This window comes from Loxodonta africana, chromosome 21, assembly GCF_030014295.1.
Source record: "Loxodonta africana isolate mLoxAfr1 chromosome 21, mLoxAfr1.hap2, whole genome shotgun sequence".
NCBI lineage: Eukaryota > Metazoa > Chordata > Mammalia > Proboscidea > Elephantidae > Loxodonta > Loxodonta africana.
This window is the reverse complement of record NC_087362.1, coordinates 59,874,374-59,891,126: the sequence shown is the minus strand read 5'-3', so window position 1 is coordinate 59,891,126 and position 16,753 is coordinate 59,874,374. Positions and strand designations below refer to the sequence as shown.

At 44.7% G+C, this 16,753-nt stretch overlaps 1 protein-coding gene across 12 annotated transcripts in view; it reads left to right on the top strand.

Moving 5' to 3' along the window:
• Window positions 1-2,551: 2,551 nt before the first annotated feature.
• NLRC5 (NLR family CARD domain containing 5) overlaps window positions 2,552-16,753 on the top strand; it is a 91,833-nt gene continuing 77,631 nt past the window's right edge. For 10 of the 12 annotated variants that reach the window (XM_064274005.1, XM_064274003.1, XM_023555575.2 and 7 more), the window contains exon 1: window positions 2,582-2,669. In XM_064274005.1, coding sequence (XP_064130075.1) covers window positions 2,598-2,669 — 72 coding nt within the window. In that variant the 5' untranslated portion in view covers window positions 2,582-2,597. Of the gene's footprint in view, window positions 2,670-16,753 lie in introns of all 12 variants that reach the window. The other 2 variants (XM_023555574.2, XM_064274004.1) reach the window with 2 other exon arrangements.

Sequence of the window (16,753 nt, the reverse complement as noted above, 5' to 3'; positions counted from 1 at the left end):
CGTCCAGTCGATTCCAACTCATTGCGACCCTATAGGACAGAGTAGAACTGCCCCATAGAGTTTCCAAGGAGCGCCTGGTGGATTTGTACTGCCAACCTCTTGGTTAGCAGCTATAGCACTTAACCACTACGCCACCAGGGTTTCCTAGCTTCTTCATACTCAAGTGTAAATGACCAATAAACATTTCATTTATATTGGGAAAGCCTTTACCCTTCAGCCAAAGGAGCCAGGTACATTTGGCGCTCTATAACCACAAGTTCCGTATCCACGAATTCAACCAACTACAGATGGAAAAATACTGGGATGGGGGTTCCAAAACTCAAAACTTGAATTTTCCTTACACTGAGCACTACACTGAATCCACATGAATGAAATAATGTGTAGGCATACCCTGCTGTTGCCTCCCACCTTTTCGTGGTACCTCAATCTCCCTTCAGCACCCATTTAAAGCATTGTTCGTCCAGTGTCTTGTCATTATTCCCTAAACAATAGAGTATAATAACAATTCATACAGCTTTACAATGTATTAGGTATTGTAAGTAATCTAGAGATGATTTAAAGTATACAAGAGGATGCATGTAGGTTATATGCAAATACTACACCATTTTATATAAGGGACTCCAGCATCCCTGGATTTTGGTATCTGTGGGGTATTGCTGGAATCAATCCCCCAAGAATACTGAGAACAACTGTACTACTAGTAGAATCTTAGGCCGCAGACCAGGCTGAAGAGTGAAGAGTTTGGGAAGGTAGCTCCCTCAGCACCCTTCTCTGAGAACTTTCCCAGCTGGCCTCATACCACCAGGTCGAAAGAGCACTGGGTTCAAGGCTCAGCTCTGCCTCCTGGTTGCTATGTGACCTTTAGCAACTTGCTTGACCTACCTGGTCTTCAACTTCTTTATCTACCAAATGGGACAGCGGCCTTTGTCCTGTCTACCTTATGGAGTCGTTCAGGATTAAATGCACCTAAAAATGGTCAGCATTTGTCTCTCTGAATTGTCATTATTTGCCTATATGTCTCTTTGTCTCTTCTTCTGGAGCGGGAACAAGACAAAGTCTTTCTTGGGACCTCGTGTAGGGCCAAGCACACAGTAGGTGCTCAGTGAACACGAGCTGAACTGAAGTGCACATCCTGACTTTGGGATCTAACCAACCTATCCCATGTATACAGTTGACCACCCAGCTTCTCATCCATTCCCTACCACATTCTGCAGTGGCCAGTGGAGGCTGGGATGCCCATTAAACAGACAAAGAAACTGACATCAGGGCACTTGCCTGAGGTCATGCAGCTAGAAGTGGCAGAGCTGGGAATCACACACAAGCAATTTGACTGCAAAGTCCATGCTTTTCTCACCCCCTGCTCCCATGACTTCTAGATATCTGAGTTGGTCCTAGGAGGGGCAGCTTGAGTCTCAGGGACGTGGGGCCTAGAGATGGGGACAAAAATATAAGGAGAGCTCATGGGTTTCAGGCACAGGCTGCATAAGCTCCAACTTGAGGTCATCAAATTCTCACGACCATGTTTTGTGGAGGTATTATTATCATTATCCCCATATGCCGGATGTCAAAACTGAGGCTCAGAGAAGTAAAGGCACGTGGTCAATGCAACACAATGTAACACAGCCAGTAAGTTGATGATCCAGGGGTGTTTGCAGTTGAGGGTTGTGCTCATGACCACTATCCAGTGCCCTCACACCCACAGCTGGTGGCAGTGGGGGTGGGGTGGGGAGGTGGCCTGGGAGTGAACACTGCCCCACCATGGGGAGGATCCAGGGAGGTGGATTTGGGCTCAATGGCAGGAAGGCCTTCCTAGCAGAAAGATCTCTCCAAAGAGTAAGTCCTCTGCAGAAGGAGGGGAGCTCCATGCCCCAGAAGGTGCCCAAGAAGGCAAGGAGGCTGTAGTCAAGCTTTGAATGGGACCAACTTTCAAGAGTGCCCTTGACCCTCTCCTGGGGGAGCAGCCTCCCTTTCTTTCTGCCTCCTCTGTTCTATTCCCCTTTCCTTCTCTCCCTACTCCCCTCTCTTCCTCTTGTCTGCCTGTGATTCACTGTGTGACTTAAGCAAATTCCTTCACCTGTCTCCTCTCTGAGCCTCAGTGTGTTCATCTGTAAATTGGTGTAATACTTGAGGATAAGATAAATAAACCTCTGTAGAGTATAGCGGGCATCTGGCCAGGTACAGGCTCCGTTGATAAGCCCCGTTATTGTTGCTGTTATTCCCCGTCTCCCCTCATGTCCTGCAGACGACCGAGGCAGACAGTCAGGACCCCTGACTTAGACTGCTCCTCCCGCACAGCCAGCGAGCTCCTCCCTCCCATCCTTTCTAGTCTTAAGGAAACAGGCAAAGGTAAACTCCAGCCCAAGGTCTGTGTTGCCCACCCATTCCTCTGCCTCAGTTTCGAATCCACCTAAGGGGCAAGCGACCCCGTGTCCTCCAGGGCTGTCCCTGGGTCCTTCCCGCAAAGTGGCGCTGAGCGCCCGGGGCACGGGGGTGGTGCTGAGATCCGGTGTGCCCGGCCCCAGCCCATACTGGCCCGCGCCCGCGCTGGGGCTGTCACCTCTAATCCACGTGATTTCCCGGCAGCTGCCGCCGGTTCTATGCACTCACCCGATCGCTGGGGGCGCCCACTTTCAGTTTCAAGCGGAGCGCGGAGATGCTGGGAGCAGCCGGTAAGTGCAACGCGCTCTGCGGGGTAGCGGGTCCTGGGCTGAAGCGAGGGGCGTGGGGAGGTGCGGGCTTCAAATCCTGCCAGGAGAGGGCGGAGGGGATGCCCGGGGACTATGGGGCGGGAGGTACCAATAAAAAAAAAAAAGAAAATAGCCAGGTGGATGTATGAATGGGGGGACCGACAGACAGACCGACCTGCTGGTGGGCAGATGGGGCGCCGGGGGCCGGGGCAGGGTACAGCCTGAGGCCCTGGGGAGTTTGGGGGATGAGTTTCGAGTCGCAGGAGAAGGCAGACGGGGGTCTCCTCGGTTGGGAGGTCGCGGGATGTGTCTGGGCTCCCTCCTTCCTGTCACCTCCTAGGAGCCACCCCTTTTTCTCTTTCCCTTTTCAACTTTTAATTGCTTTTATCTCACTGCTCGTTAGGCACAATTCAGACTTTTTAACTTAAAAGAGAAAAAACAAAAATTTTTATTATGGAAAATTTCAAGCATATACCCAAGTGGAAGGAGAGAATTAGGTTGAGCCTACGAACTTCCCGGGCTTGATGTACTGAACCCCCATGTAACCCCTACTTGGCTGCCACCGTCCTGGTCTCAAGGCTAGCCCCAGTTTCGACACCATTCTCTGCCCCCCGCCCCCATTGTTTTAAACCGATGGCAGACATCATAGCATCTCAAGAACATGTTTCAGAATGTACTAAAAGATACTCACCCAGAAACAGTCCTTTTAAAAACAAAACCAGGCTACCATCAGCAGAACTTAATCATATTGGCCAGAGTCCCTTAACGTCAAAACTCTACAGGCTGTTTCTAATGGACTTTTTCATTTCTTGAGTAACATGCAAAAACATGGGTTTCATTTTGTTACCGGCTTTTTGTGCTTCCATGTGGTTTTCAGCTGCCTCCCGCATTCCAGAGGCCAGGACCAGCTGTTTGCTGGGTGGCCCATGGGTAGGTGCTGGAGGGCTGGAGAGGGCCCCTTTTATAAGTTGGAGTTCTTAAGTTTCCTCTTTAAAAGGTTGGGGGTTCAGGTGGCTTTTAAAGCAGCTTGAAAACCAGCAGTTCCCAGCCTCGGAAGACCTGGAGTGGCAGCAGGTGGTGTGGAGCCCAGGCCAGTACCAGCCTGTTGTCCCTCCAAAGTGCTTTTCCTTCCCTCTAAGGGAGCGATGAGGCTCCTGAGTGGAACAAATGGTTTGTGTTCAACTACTAACCTAAAGGTTGGTGGCTTGAACCCACCCAGCATTGTTGTGGAAGGAAGGCCTGGGTGATCTGCTTCCATAAATATTACAGAAAGAAATCTTTCTGTAAAGAAAACCCTAGGGGGCAGTTCTACTCTGTAGTTGGAATCCATTAGATGGCAATGGATTTTTTTTTTTTTTTAAGGGAGAAATAAGTCTCAAAAAGCACTAGACTTGGTCTCCCTGCCAGAGAACAGGATGATTTTAAGTTGCAGCTGGACTTTCCATCCAATGCACTTTCTCCAACCCTTGCTGCACTCTAGCCCTGACTAGCCATTGACTTCACTCACCTGCCTTTTCTCCAGAAACTCAGCACGGGAGGTTGACTGACACCTGGCATGGCAGGCAGACAGGGGCCCTCAGCATGTTGTATTTGCTGGGTCACCTTGGGGTAGTCATTTCCTCTCTCAGAACATGGGTTTTGTCTAAAATTGAGATGGTAAGGTATCCTTCAAAGGGTCTTCTATGGATTAGATGAGATGGGGTATACCCAGTCCTTGGTTGTTCTCATTTCTTGGTGCTGCTGTAAGAAAAAAAATTGCGCAAATGGGTGGCTTTAATGAACAGAAATTTATTTTCTCACAGTGTAAAGGGCTCGAAGTCTGAATTCAGGGTGCCAGCTCTGTCTGTCTGCTCTGGAGGAAAATTCTTATTTCCGCTTGTTGGTGTTCCTTGGAGATCTCCATGAGACCTGTATCTTCCCCTTATTCTGTGCTTGCTTCTCTGTGCCTAATCTTATCTTATCATATCTTAAGAGTAGGTTTCAGACACACCCTATTCTGGTATGGAGCCCTGGTGGCGCAGTGGTTAAGGGTTTGGCTGCTAACCTAAAAGGTCGGCAGTTTGAATCCACCAGCCACTCCTGGGAAACTCTATGGGACAGTTCTCTGTTCTGTAGGGCCTCTATGAGAGTCAGAATTGACTCTGTGACAACAGGTTTGGTTTTGGTTTGGCTTACACTAGTATGGCCTCATTAACGTTTAACAAAGAAAAATCTGTTTCCAAGTGGGATTACATCCATAGGTATAAAACCAGTTGGGGTTGAGCCTTTATGGCTGTGAAACTGAAAAAACAGGTATGTGCTGCAAATTACTATTTCTACAGGGTGTTATATGAGATGTGTGCATTTTTGGTAGGAAACACAGAAGTTTTGAAAATTTTTCTTTGGGACGCCATTTGTCCCTCAGAACTCTAGGGGGCATCTGGAGGTGGGATTAGTGGAACAATGTATATCCCTTGAGACTCAGAGAGTAGGATTGTTGGTGGGGGCAAAAACAAAACAAAAATTCCATACTACCTACCAAAAATTCAACAACACTCAATGATTCAGCATGCTTCCATTAATGAAAACACATGGTATCAACCAAAAATTCCAAGCAGAAAATAATTGAGTCTTGAATTAATGTACCGCTTAAGTGTGAGGTTGAGTCCTTGATAAAGACAAGTCAAGCAAAAGAGAAAGTTCTTTGGAAGTTTCATGATATATTCAGCCTTATTCTAGGGCAGAGGTGTCCAGATGTTTGCAGGTCCAAGGTCAGGCTCTCCCCACCCCAACAATATACTCCTTCTCCTCTGAAGCAAATTCAGCAAAAACTCCTTAACATACCTTTTCCCATCCCAGCATCTCCCTGCTGCCTTACACACAGAGTTGGACTAAGAATTAAGAAAGTAATACAAGTGCAAATGCTTTGTAACAACTTTCTGTAGAGCCCTGATGACGGAAGCTACTGAGTTTCTTTGCTGAATCTATTTTTTTAGTGTTGGCTGGTGGCCCAAATTCAACAGCCCCCCCAAAGTAGATGTGGCTGAAACTCAGAGTACAGGGGAAATGCTCAGACAATTTGAATGTGAAAAAAGAAAAAAATCAGGAAATTTGATCAGTCTGGCTGTTGGTACAGGCTGTTGGCACAGGCTGTCTGGAGAAGAGAAACTTTTTGGGTCCCTAGAGGAGCCCTGGTGGTGCAGTGGTTAAAGCGATCGACTGCTACCTGAAAAATACGCAATTCGAAGCCTCCAGGGGCTCCTCAGGAGAAAGGTTGGCAGTCTGCCTTGGAAACACTGTGGGATCGCTGTGAGTTGGAATTGACTCGATAGCAGCCGGTTAAGATACCTTGGAGGACATGTCTCTGCCATCCACTGCTTCTAAAACCAGGCGGAAGTGGTGAGGCAGGCAAGTGCTTGGTTGTGTGTGGGACTTCACCCTCTGGGCCTGTTTTCTAATCTGTGCGATTGGCATAATTGTGTAACTCATATGCTATTCAGAATTCTGGGCTCTTGAGAGCTGGGTAAATTTTGCGTGGACCCCCATTCTACTCCTTAGGGAAGTCCAAAGTGTTCTCAAGATCTTTATGGATCTGGAAGGTGGGTGTGGATGTGAGCTTAGTTCTTCTGGCCACCTCTGGCCCCGGACTCCTCTTCTGCTCTGTGGTCATCCTCTCACCCTTGTTGACCAGATGTGAAACCAGCAGGTTCTCAGGGTGGGGAGATGGGAAGGAAGCCTGGGGAGGCATGGGCTTACTCATTCATCCTGCTGGTCGCAAACCTGACTTTCTGTGACAGGGTCCCATTCCATCCAGTGAGCCACTCCAAAGTCTTCCGATAAATTCCTATACACAGGAGGTGTCCTCAGAGGCCTTCAGTAGCTCTACTGGCTCGGATTCTCTGACATTTGGCAAAAGAGAAGTTCAAGGAAAAATTGAGTTCACATTCAGGGATGACCTCAATGGCAATGGCCAGTTTGGTTTATTTCCTTCCAGTCTTTTTTCTACGTGTGTCTACTCATATATATGAAATCATACATAAAAACACAAATGGAATCAAACTTTTAAAACTAGATAATAGATAATGGAATTATATATTAAAGGAGAATTAAATATTTCCTATGTGATATCATTTTTTAAGTTGCTTAATTTTTCTGTAGCTAACACATGGATATGGCACAAAATAGAAAACATGCTGAAGAATATATAGTAGAAAAATAAGTCTCCCTCCTCCCCTGTCCTCCAGCCACCTAATTAACCTCGCTGAAGGCAACCAATATTATCAGGGTCTTGTGTCTCCTTCCAAAATAGCCTGGGTAGGTCTTTACAAACATGAATATATATAAAATTTCCCTCTCTCATAAACATTAGTATGTGTAGTGTACTCTCTCTTGGGCTTTTGTTTCTTTGCTTGCTTGCTTTTTTTTTTTTTCTGGACTTAACAATGTACTTTGGAAATATTTCCACATCAAAAAAAACAAAAACAAAAAACCTACCTCTTTTCTTTTTCTTCTAAATAGTTACTTAATATTTCATTGTACAGTTGTTCTGTGATTGATTTAACTGTTAGGAGACATTAGGTTGTCTCCTGTGTCTTGCTGTCCCACATAGTGCCATAATGAACATCCTTGTACAAGCATTGTTCTTTGTGTGTGAAGGAGTAAGTCTTTAGGACAAACATCCAGGAGTGGATTGGCAAGTACTAGGGGAATGTCCAGTTGGAACTGTGATAAACACGAGCAAATGACCCTCCTTAAGTACTAATCTTCACTCCCACCAGCTATGTGCGAGAGTGCCCACTTCCCACACCCTCCCCAACACCCTATGTTAGTAAACTTCTCCATATTTGCAAACCTGGGAGATGAAGAGTGGCATCTTTTTTTTTCATTTCTCTTGTTAGGAATGAGGTTGGCCATCTTTTCAAACATTTAAGAGTCGTCCGTAGTCCCTTTTCCATAAAGTGTTCATATCCTTTGCCTTCTTTTTCTCTTGGTCTTTTTCCTATTGAGCTGTAAGAACACTTTACATATTAAGGAAATTCTCTCTTTTTGATGTGAGTATAACATCACTTACTTTTTTAATTTTAATACTCTATTTTTTAGAGACGTTTTAGGTTTACAGAAAAATTGTGCAGAAAGTACAGAGAGTTCCCATATACCCCTTCTCTCCTCCCACTCCCTACAGCTTCCTCTACTAGTAACATCTTGCATTTGGATGGTATGTTTGTTACAGTTGATGAACCAACATGAATGCGTCATTATTAACCGAAGCCCTGGTTTACATTAGGATTCACTCCGTGTTGTGCAGTCCTATGGGTTTTGACAAATTCATAATATCATGTGTCCACCATTACAGTATCATGCAGAATAGTCTCACGGCCCTTAAAATGTCCTGTGCTCCACCTATTCATCCCTCCCTCCCTCCCTCCCTCTGACCTTTTTACTGTCTCTATGGTTTTGCCTTTCCCAGAACCTCATATAGTTGGAATCAAATCGTACATAACATTGTTTTAAAGAGCTAAATAGTTGTCCATTGAATGATGGAGCCATATCTGCCGTTGCTGACCATGTAGATTGGGTCACGTTTTCTCCTAATACACATGTAATATTTCCCCTTTTTTATATAATAAACAAGATGTGACATTTTAATTTTTTCAAAATCTGTCTTCAGAAGTCCTCTCAGGGAAGGAAGTATGTTTGAGAAAACACCTTGATAGGCTTTGGGGTGGGTGGAACCTGTGTACAAAGTTGTCATTGTCAGCAGGGACCAGGACATCAAAGGAAAGAACACTGCTTTGCATGGCTTGTGTGTGTGTGTGTTTGTCAGAGAGAGAGGAGGCGTGAGGGGAGAGTGCTGTTTTGGCTCCTAACGGGGAGAGGAGAGAAGGCAGGAGGGGCAGGAGGTGGAGAGAGGCTAGGCTACACTGGGAAAAGACCCCAGGAAACTTCTGGGGAGTGGGATGGCCAAAGGGCTTTGTTGGTCAGCTGGGACCTCCTGTTCGTTGTGAGATGGGTACTAGCAACATAACCCCCTCCTCCTCGCCCCATCCCTGCACTCATTAATCCACTAGGCACTTGTCTACTGAGCTTCTGCAATGCACCAGGCACTGCTCTGCGGTCCTGGCTGTGGCCGAGAACATAACAAAGTCCTTGCCCCATGGGACTGATGTGCCAGAGGGAGACTGACAATAAACAAGTAAACAAAGATGTACAATCTGACATCCAGCAGGGGCAAGTGCAGTGAAGGAAGCAGGCAGGTGAGGGTGGAGCCTGCTGGGCTCAGGGCTAGGTACTGTGTGAGACAGAGAAGGTAGGCAGGGCTTTCTCATAAGAAAGATTAGGAACATTTGAGGGGAGAGACTTGAGGGGGGTGAGGGAGGAAAGCACGAACCATGAAGAAGTTCGGAAGAGGCATGAGCTAGGCAGAGGAAATGGCGAAAGCAGGAGAAGGCAAGGGGGGGCAGGAAGAGGAGGAAGAGAAGTTGTTTAAAAGCTTATCTGCTCACAAATGCTTCCTGTACTTTTTGTTTTGTTTTGTTTTTAATATATTATTGTGTTTTAGGTAAAAATTTACGCAGCAAGTTAGGGTCTCATTTAACAATTTTTATGCAAATTATCCATGACATTAGTTAGTTTTCACAATGTGTCAGCATTCTCAACATTTCCATTTTGTTTGATCTGTTTCCATTGCTCTAGTTTCCCTTCCCCTGCTTGCCTTATCTGGCAGCTGTTTTTTTTTTTTTTCATTGTAGCATTATTTAAAAAAATTTTTTTATTGAGCTTTAAATGGAGGTTTACAGAGCAAATTAGTTTCTCATTAAACAATTCATACACCTACTGTTTTGTGACGTTGGTTGACACCTCATGACGTGTCAACACTCTCCCCTTCTCAACCTTGCGTGACGCGTTACCAGCTGTCCTGTCCACTCCTGCTTCTCATCCTTGTCCCCGGGTTGGTGTGCCCATTTAGTTTCATTTTGTTTTATGGGCCTGTCTAATCTTTGGCTGAAGGGTGAACCTCGGGAGTGACTTCAGTGCTTAGTTAAAAGGGTGTCTCGGGGTTTCTCCAGTCAGTGTCAGATCAATAAGTCAGGTCTTTTTGTGTGAGTGGGAATTGTGTTCTATGTTTTTCTCTAGCTCTGTCTGGGACTCTGTTGTGATCCCTGTCAGAGCAGTTGGTGATGGTAGCCAGGCACTATCTAGTTGTGCTGGACTCAGTCTGGTGGAGGCTGTGGAACTTGTGGCCTGTAAGTTTTTTTGCATGTAATTTAATGAAGGCTGAACCTGAAGCAAGAGCCCTTGGCCACTACAAGCTCCCAGCCCATCCTCGGGAATTCCCAGGCCATGGTATTGCAGGTAGGTTGGTATTTGAGTCATTTTATCTACATCAGGAAAGGTGAGGCTGCCCCCATTGGCATCCATGCATAAATGACACTATGGCGAACACCTTTGTAGCTAGAGCTTTGCTCACATTCTGGATTATTTCCTTAGGCTAGATTCTTAAAGTGGTCTTCTAAGGGCATATGTGGACTTTTATTTTTAAAGTGTTTGAGACAGTGCTGCTAATTTCTCTCCGGAAGGATTGTGTCCACATATACAGGCAGCAGGCTGCCAGGAAACTGCTTGAACCCCCAACACCCACAGACCTAATATTCTGCAGGAAACTCAGCTGCCCCTGGGTGAAGGGGTGGCTCATGTATGATGACCAAAGTCCCCAGCAATTCCCGGCAGGTTCCTTCTGCTCCTCATGGCGAAATGGAGAGAAGTTCAAACCTTGGGGACCTGGCACTCAGAGGCATTCAGACATTATCAGGGTGCCTTGTTTGAAGAAAGAAATAACTTGATATTTTATGTGTCTCTTAGTAATGCCCTTTTCTCTGAGTTTTTGAAGGTGCCCTGTGCAGTTCTGGGCCTCAGAATCACCCATCTTGAAATGGACAGGTCAGTGTTTCCCCAGACTCCTACCAGCAGGAATCAACAAGATGATTTTAGGAGGGCCATGGGGTTGTCATTGGTAGCTGCCATCAATTTGGCCTCCAACTCATGGTGACCTCACACACAACGGAACAAAACACTGCCCCATCCTGTGCCATCCTTATGATCAGTTGCAGATCGGACTGTTGTGACCCATAGGGTTTTCACTGGCTGATTTTTGGAAGTTGATCACCAGGCTTTTCTTCCTAGTCTACCTTGGTCTGGAAGGAAGCAAAATAGAAACCTCCACAGACAGACAGGTGGTAGCCTTGCATAGATACATTGGCCAGTAATCAAACCTGGGTCTCTGGCATGGAAGGCAAGAATTCTACCACTGAATAACCAATGCTTCATAATAGGAGGTGCACGGACAGGGCATTAAATTATTGAGTCACGTGGTAAGAAAGTTGTTCTCTTTTCAGTTCTCTTTAATCCTTCCTGACTAGTCAAGGAGAAAGTCTCATTCTGGCCCTAACGTGTCTGTAAAGTCACCTACCTTTCAGCAAAGGGAGAATCAGAACACTGAGCAGGCCACAATACCCAGCTGCCATTCAACGTTACGGGCAGTCCCTGGGTTACAAACATCCGACTTACAGACAACTTGTATTTATGAACGAACATAAAATCTATTTATTAAAATTTCAGTTAAGTACAATGGTTCATAATAACTAACACATGCACTGTTTTGTGACATTCATGGAAACATTGTTCAGCTTCAGCAGGTCATTGGCTGGAGGAAGGTGAATGCTGTCCCCCATTTTAAGCCAGATCACATTGCCATTAACACTGTTTTGAGTGTGTCACTTTGTATTTGGCTTACATTTCCCTCTCATTTATCCTCGTAATCGTGCATCCAAAGCCTAAATCCAACGGAAGTGCCGGTTATACACCAAAGAAAAGGAAAATGATCATGACTGAAGAACTAACCAACGAAGACCTTATAGAACTAGAGCAACAGATGAGGATTGCGTTTGAGGAAGAAGACTGGGACCTAAAAACTCTACAGCAAAAAAGTGTCTGATCAAAGAGTTAGTTGAAGCCTTTCACCTAATTGAAGAAGGGAAGACAAAGTTAGAGGAGCAAGATCCTCTAATAGAGAGGTTCTGTTTACCATAGTTTGCCATACAACTACCTAGGGCCTCAGCTGCTACAAGGCCATTTATGAGGAGAAAAAGGAAAGCTCTATACAAATTACTTCAAGAAATTTGTTGTTGTTGTTAGGTGCCATCGAGTCATTTTGGACTCATAGCAACCCTATGCACAACAGAACGAATCACTGCCCGGTCCTGCGCCATCCTCACAATTGTTATGCCTGAGCCCATTGTTGCAGCCACTGTGACAATTCACCTCATTGAGGGTCTTCCTCTTTTCCGCTGACCCTGTACTTTGCCAAACATGATGTCCTTCTCCACGGACTGATCCCTACTGACAATATGTCCAAAGTATGTAAGATGCAGTCTTGCCATCCTTGCTTCTAAGGAGCATTCTGGTTGCACTTCTCCCAAGACAGATTTGTTCATTCTTTTGGCAGTCCATGGTATATTCAATATTCTTCGCCAACACCACAATTCAGAGATGTCAATTCTTCTTTGGTCTTCCTTATTCATTGTCCAGCTTTCGCATGCATATGGTGCAATTGAAAATACCATGGGTTGGGTCAGGCACACCTTAGTCTTCAAAGTGACATCTTTGCTCTTCAACACTTTGAAGAGGTTCTTTGCAGCAGATTTACCCAATGCAATGTGTCTTTTGATTCCTTGACTGCTGCTTCCGTGGCTGTTGATTGTGGATCCAAGTAAAATGAAGTCCTTCACAACTTCAGTCTTTTCTCCTTTTATCATGATGTTGCTCATTGGTCCAGTTGTGAGGATTTTTGTTTTCTTTATGTTGAGGTGTAATCCATACTGAAGGCTGTGGTCTTTGATCTTCACTAGTAAGTGCTTCAAGTCCTCTTCACTTTCAGCAAGCGAGGTTGTGTTATCTGCATAACGCAGGTTGTTAATGAGTCTTCCTCAAATCCTGATGCTCCTTTGTTCTTCATATAGTCCAGCTTCTCATATTATTTGCTCAGCATACAGATTGAATAGGTATGGTGAAAGGATACAACCCTGATGCACACCTTTCTTGACTTTAAACCAATCAGTATCCCCTTGTTCTGTCTGAACAACTGCCTCTTAATCTATGTAAAGGAAAGATTCCTCATGAGCACAATTAAGTTTTCTGGAATTCCCATTCTTCACAGTGTTATCCATAGTTTGTTATGATCCACACAGTCGAATGCCTTTGCATAGTCAATAAAACACAGGTAAACATCCTTCTGGTATTCTCTGCTTTCAGCCAGGATCCGTCTGACATCAGCAGTGATATCCCTGGTTCCACGTCCTCTTCTGAAACCAGCCTGAATTCCTGGCAGTTCCCTGTTGTTATGCTGCTGCAGCCGTTTTTGAATGATCTTCAGCAAAATTTTGCTTGTGTGTGATATTAATGATATTGTTCTATAATTTTCACATTCTGTTGGATCACCTTTCTTGGGAATAGTCATAAATGTGGATCTCTTCCAGTCAGTTGGCCAGGAAGCTGTCTTCCATATTTTTTGGCATAGACGAGTGAGCACCTCCAGTGCTGTATCTGTTTGTTGAAACATCTCAATTGATATTCCGTCAATTCCTGGAGCCTTGTTTTTTGCCAATGCCTTCAGAGCAGCTTGGACTTCTTCCTTCAGTACCATCGGTTCCTGATCATATGCCACCTCTTGAAATGGTTGAACATCGACTAATTCTTTTTGGTATAATGACTCTGTGTATTCCTTCCATCTTCTTTTGATGCTTCCTGCATCGTTTAATATTTTTCTCATAGAATCCTTCACCATTGCTACCTGAAGCTTGAATTTTTTCTTCAGTTCTTTCAGCTTGAGAAACACCGAGCGTGTTCTTCCCTTTTGGTTTTCCATCTCCAACTCTGCACATGTCACTATAATACTTAATCTTCTCTAGCCAACCTTTGAAATCTTCTGTTCAGTTCTTTTACTTCATCAATTCTTCCTTTTGCTTTAGCTGCTCGACGTTCGTGAGCAAGTTTCAGAGTCTTGAGACTTCCGACATCCATCTTGGTCTTTTCTTTTTTTCCTGTCTTTTCAGTGACCTCTTGCTTTCTTCATATATGATGTCCTTGATGTCATTCCACAACTTGTCTGGTCTTCGGTCACTAGTGTTCAATGCGTCAAATCTATTCTTGAGATGGTCTCTAAATTCAGGTGGGATATACTCAAGGTCATATTTTGGCTCCCGTGGTCTTGCTCTGATTTTCTCCAGTTTCAGCTTGAACTTGCATATGAGCAATTGATGGTCTGTTCCACAGTTGGCCCCTGACCTTGTTCTGACTGATGATATTGAGCTTTCCATCATCCCCTTCCACAGAAATTTACTCCAGTAATAACCACCACCACCCCACCAGCAGCAGAATCAAACCCTGACTCTCTAACGCCAGGCTTATCATCTTCAACAGTAGCCATCTCTCCATCATCTTCTCCTGCATCATCCAATTATCAATGTTATCATAATGTTACCTCATGAATTCCCCTGCTGGTATGCGAGACATGAGTGGAAGGACAGCGAGTGTTAACCTTTAGTCATGATCTTTTTTTTTTTTTCTATCTAAACTGTTTTAGGACCTGTTTCTCTACTGTATTTTACAGTACCGTATACCCACAGACATACACACACAGAGATTCTCTCTCTTCTGTACAGTTCCATACGTAGTTACTTTCATTATTGCAGTACTGTGTTATCAATAGAAACCCTGGTGGCTTAGTGAGGTTAAGAGCTACAGCTGTTAACCAATAGGTTGGCAGTTCAAACACACCAGGTGCTCCTTGGCAACCCTATGGGACAGTTCTACTCTGTCCTATAGGGTCACAATGAGTTGGAATCAAGTCAACCTCGATAGGTTTGGTTGGTTTTGGTATTGTTATTATGTTTAAGAAGTTTTAGTGTATTTGAAAGTGTTTCTTAGTGTTTTATATGCATAGAAAGGTAAAATATATGCTACAGACTAAGACAAACATTTGACTAACTGACACAAAATAAGAATCGTATGTACCTGTTCCAACTTACCTACAGATTCGACTTAAAGACAGACTTAGGGATGGATCTGGTTCACATCCCTGGGACTGCCTGTATTTTGGTTTTGTTGCCTTTGTGTTTTCTTTTTGCATTACCTTCAGTTCATGGCAGATGATACTTTAAAAACTAAATTTAAGTTAAACAAAGTGTCATGGTTTCTAGAAAAATTTTAAGGAAATAATGTCCTGATCCCCAGATAAGACAAAAATATCCTCAGACAAGGATCCTCCAAAGTGCTGGAGATTATACACTCATCCCTAAAGGGTGAGACGGTGGGGAAATTTCACACTGCATATTTCTGCAATGCTGAGAACTTCCCGAATAAGCGCACATGGTACTTACAAGGAGAAAATGAATAAAGGTGTAATAAAGTGATGATTTCTTCTTGAAAGATGGCCACTTGTTGAAGGCAGTATAGTGTTTTAGTTCGAAACCAGTGTAATTTTCAAATCCACTTTGCATCTTGACTGCTCAGAGCCTGTGTCTTCATCTGTAAAATGGAGGAAGCCATCTGCCTCCAAAGGTTGATTGAGGATTTAATGAGGAAATGCAGGTGGGATTCTGCAGCCCGATACCCGACCGGGGCTAAGAGCTTGTGTCCTCACTCTGTGCTGTGCGCTTTGTGTTTTAACATCTTCAGTCCTCGTAGTGACCCTGTGAGGTAGACACTAAATCATCACCTCCATTTATAAGCAAACCATTGCACAGAGAGATTATGAAACTTGCCCAACTCTGCCCAGAACTAAGGGTTGCAACAAAACCCGGGTGGCATAGTGGTTAAGAGCTATGGCTGCAAACGAAAAAGCTGGCAGTTCGAACCCACTCCTTGAAAACCATATGGGGCAGTTCTACTCTGTCCTGTAGGGTCACTATGAGTCAGAATTGACTCGACGGCAGTAGGTTTTGGTTTTTTTTTTTTTTTTTAAGGGTTGAAATCAGGATTTGACCAGGTTTCCTGATCCCAGAGGCTCTTTTATCAGCTCTGCAGATCCTGTGAGACAGGCTGGGTAGAAATTATTAGCCCTACTCAACATACGTGCCTGGGTGGGGCAAACGGTTAAGATGCTGTGATGTTAACAGAGAGGTTGACAGTTCAAGCCCATCCAGGGGTGCCTCTGAAGACAGTCCTGTTTTTTGTTTTAATTTTTCTAATTCCGAAAAATCAGCTATTGAAAACCCTATGGAACACAGTTCTACTCTGACACACATGGAGTCGCCATGAACTGGAATTACTCAATGGCAACTGGTCAACTGTTTTTTGTTTTGTTTTGTTTTTTGGTTGGCAGTTCAAATCCGCCAGGCGCTCCTTGGAAACTCCATGGGGCAGTTCTACTTTGTCCTACAGGGTCGCTATAAGTTGGGATCGACTCAACAGCACTGGGTACTGGGTTTGTTTTTTTTTTACTTGACATACAAACTGTGGCCCAGAGAGGGAAGGGACTTGCCTGGTAACACCCATGCGTTGCAGTGGATTACTTAATGTGGCCCTTCTAGCCATAGTCTTTGTAACTCTCACACAATGATTGGGTGAGACCGTGTAAATAAGGTATATGGAACCCCAAGGAGGTGTGCTAGTTAGTGTTATATGTTGGCTTGGCTAGACTATGATTCTCAGTATTGTGTGGCTGTCCTCCATTTTGCGATCTGACATAATTACCTAATTAACCTCCATTTTATGTGTTGTAAATCCTAACAGCTGTATGTTAATTAAGCAGGGTTAGTGTAGGGTGTATCTTGAGTCACAGCCTTGTAGGAGGGTGTGACTCAAGTCCCACCCTTACTCAAGTCACGCCTTTCCCTGGGGTATGGCCTTTATCCAGTGTGTATATGTGGGTGCTCTGGCAAAGCTCTCTCTCTCTGCATCTGGATCCTGCATCTGGCTGTTCATTGGCCTCTGGTTCTTGGAACTTGAGCCAATGGCCTGCTGTCTAACCTTCTGACTCTGGGATTTGCCAGCATCCGCAGCCTTGTGAGCCAGCAGCCTATTGTCTAGCC